Source organism: Nicotiana attenuata, unplaced genomic scaffold (genome assembly GCF_001879085.1).
Source record: "Nicotiana attenuata strain UT unplaced genomic scaffold, NIATTr2, whole genome shotgun sequence".
NCBI lineage: Eukaryota > Viridiplantae > Streptophyta > Magnoliopsida > Solanales > Solanaceae > Nicotiana > Nicotiana attenuata.
The window spans coordinates 21895-24210 of record NW_017670844.1 but is presented as its reverse complement, the minus strand read 5'-3'; the positions used below and the strand labels follow the sequence as shown (position 1 = coordinate 24210).

The 2316-nt window shown below is 36.9% G+C and overlaps 1 protein-coding gene across 1 annotated transcript; it reads right to left on the bottom strand.

Moving 5' to 3' along the window:
* Positions 1-918: 918 nt before the first annotated feature.
* Positions 919-1925, bottom strand: LOC109243831 (uncharacterized mitochondrial protein AtMg00810-like). Its single transcript, XM_019410830.1, has 2 exons — positions 1826-1925; positions 919-1727 (listed from the first exon to the last, which is right to left on the bottom strand). Exons 1-2 carry the CDS (start codon positions 1923-1925, stop codon positions 919-921), a joined length of 909 nt encoding a protein of 302 aa, XP_019266375.1.
* Between the last annotated feature and the right edge of the window lie 391 nt (positions 1926-2316).

The following is a 2316-nucleotide window of genomic DNA, read 5'->3' as shown; positions in this document are numbered from 1 at the left end:
ATATTAGTTCAACAAACCAAATCCATTTGGGTGGTGAAAATTAGATTTTTAACAAGCTTAAATATGTGGGTTTATATTCCGAATTTGATTTTGTGAGAATTTTGGAGTGAGTGTTATTTAGACTTGTTAGAAATAGTATAAGGAGGTTGTATATAAAATTTGAAGTCATTTAATGGAGATTTTGACTAGTTTTGAGCAAGAATTGCAATTGAAAATTGTGGAAGAAGTTCGTCTACAGACGCTTGTATAAAGGTGTATAAAAGTGTATAATAGTGTATAAGATGTGTTTCTACACTCATATACACTGTTATACAAGATTATACATAATTATACAAAAAACTGACTTTGTCTTCTTCCTTGCGTCTTTTCTGAAATTTAACTCAAATCTACTCCAAATCACTTCAAATTTAAATTTTGAACTTCTTTTGATATTTTCAATCAATTGGAACAACACCCAATCCAAATAACTAACGAACTCAAAAAAACCCATTTTCGAAAGCAAAGCTTTGAATGGTCTTCAATGGTGGACTTCTACTTTTCAATTTTCTTACATTGCAACCACGTGACACAACAGGAGAAGCAGAAAATATACGGCCGCTTGAAGCATATGTAGAAGATGTGAGAAGAAGATAGAGTGAAGGTAATGGTTGTGAGAACACAGATTTAACTCCATAGCTTTTAGAAGCAATGTGTTAATTTGATGAATTCAGCTAACTTGCAATTCAGATCTTAGAAGAATAGAAATATGAAGACGAAAGGAGAAGAACTGGAAATGGAAAGCTCACTGTTGCATTGAGAAATTTACTGTACATCTACAACAACTAACCGACTAATATGTATTTATACTAACTAATCTCTAACTCAATTATAGTTACTAGTATGTACTCTAGTTAGCTAACTATGGTTTACAAAAAACAACTAACTAACACTAAGTACTTGTCCCGTATCAATACATTCCTCAACACCCCCCATCAAGCTAGGTCTAAGGAAAATGTTCGTTAGGCCTAGCTTGGATAACAAATGGTCATGCTGAATGCAGCTTAACCCCTTTGTCAATAGATCTGCTGGTTGCTCAGCAGAAGGCAGATACACAGTTTCAACCAATCCCTGTTGTACCTTCTCACAAATGAAATGGCAATCAATATCAATGTGTTTAGTCCTTTCGTGAAAAACTGGATTCGCAGCAATTTGCATGGCAGATTTACTGTCACAATAGAGTGGATTGAACAGACCAATTAACCACACTATCTCTGCCACAATTGATGCCAAACTCATGTACTCTGCTTCAGCTGAACTACGAGAGATAGTATTTTGCTTCTTGGATTTCCAAGAGATGAGAGAATCACCAAGTGTAACCATATAACCAGTCACTGACTTCCTTGTATTTGGGCAAGAGGCCCAATCAGCATCACAATAAGCTTGCAACTTGGTAGAACCAGTAGATGACATAAGGATTCCTAGACCAGGATTCTTCTTCAAATATCTGATCACTCTTAAGGCAGCTTCGAGGTGTGATATCTTAGGAGCATGCATGAATTGGCTCAAACATTGCACATCAAAGGAGATATCTGGCCTAGTAATAGTGAGGTAAAGTAGCCTACCAATCAATCTCTGATAGGCTCCAGGATCAGCAAGCAAAGTATCATTGGTAAGTCCAAATTGATGATCAAATTCAGTTGTAGTTAACTTCTGATTCACCTCAACAGGAGCCCCTACAGGTTTTGCCCCTGCCAAACCAACATCAGAAATAAGTTCGAGGGAATACTTCCTTTGATGTAACAAAATCCCTTCCTTACTTCTTGCAAACTCAATGCCCAAAAAATACTTGAGCTCCCCCAAATCTTTGATTTGAAATTTTGATGAAGTGTAGCTTTGGTGTCTGATATAAGAACAGCATCATCTCCAGTGATGAGCAAGTCATCCATATACACTAGGATGATGACTATTCTCCCATTGATATGTTTGGTGAACAAGGAATAATCAAGATGACTTTGTTTGAATCTTGACTGAAGAAGAGCAGTGGTTAACTTGATGTTCCATTGGCACTAAGCCCGTTTAAGCCCATAAAGAGACTTGTGTAGTCGACAAACTTGTGTCTTTCCTGCTGAATGTGAGAAACCCTGAGGTAGATCCATATATACTTCCTCTTCCAAATTTCCTTGCAAGAAAGCATTATATACATCCATTTGATGCAAAACCCAACCTTTTGCAGCTGCAATAGCAATCACAGACCTAACTGTGACCATTTTTACTACAGGTGAAAAGGTCTCTTGATAATCCAAGCCTTCCTTTTGACTATACCCTTTTGCCACCAAG

Excerpts from the sequence above, each read along its gene's own strand:
- LOC109243831 (XM_019410830.1), bottom strand. The coding sequence starts at position 1,925 with ATGGATGACTTGCTCATCACTGGAGATGATGCTGTTCTTATATCAGAC. Across the intron at positions 1,728-1,825 it reads AAAGATTTGGGGGAGCTCAA|GGGCAAAACCTGTAGGGGCT; the intron begins GTATTTTTTGGG and ends TTGGTTTGGCAG.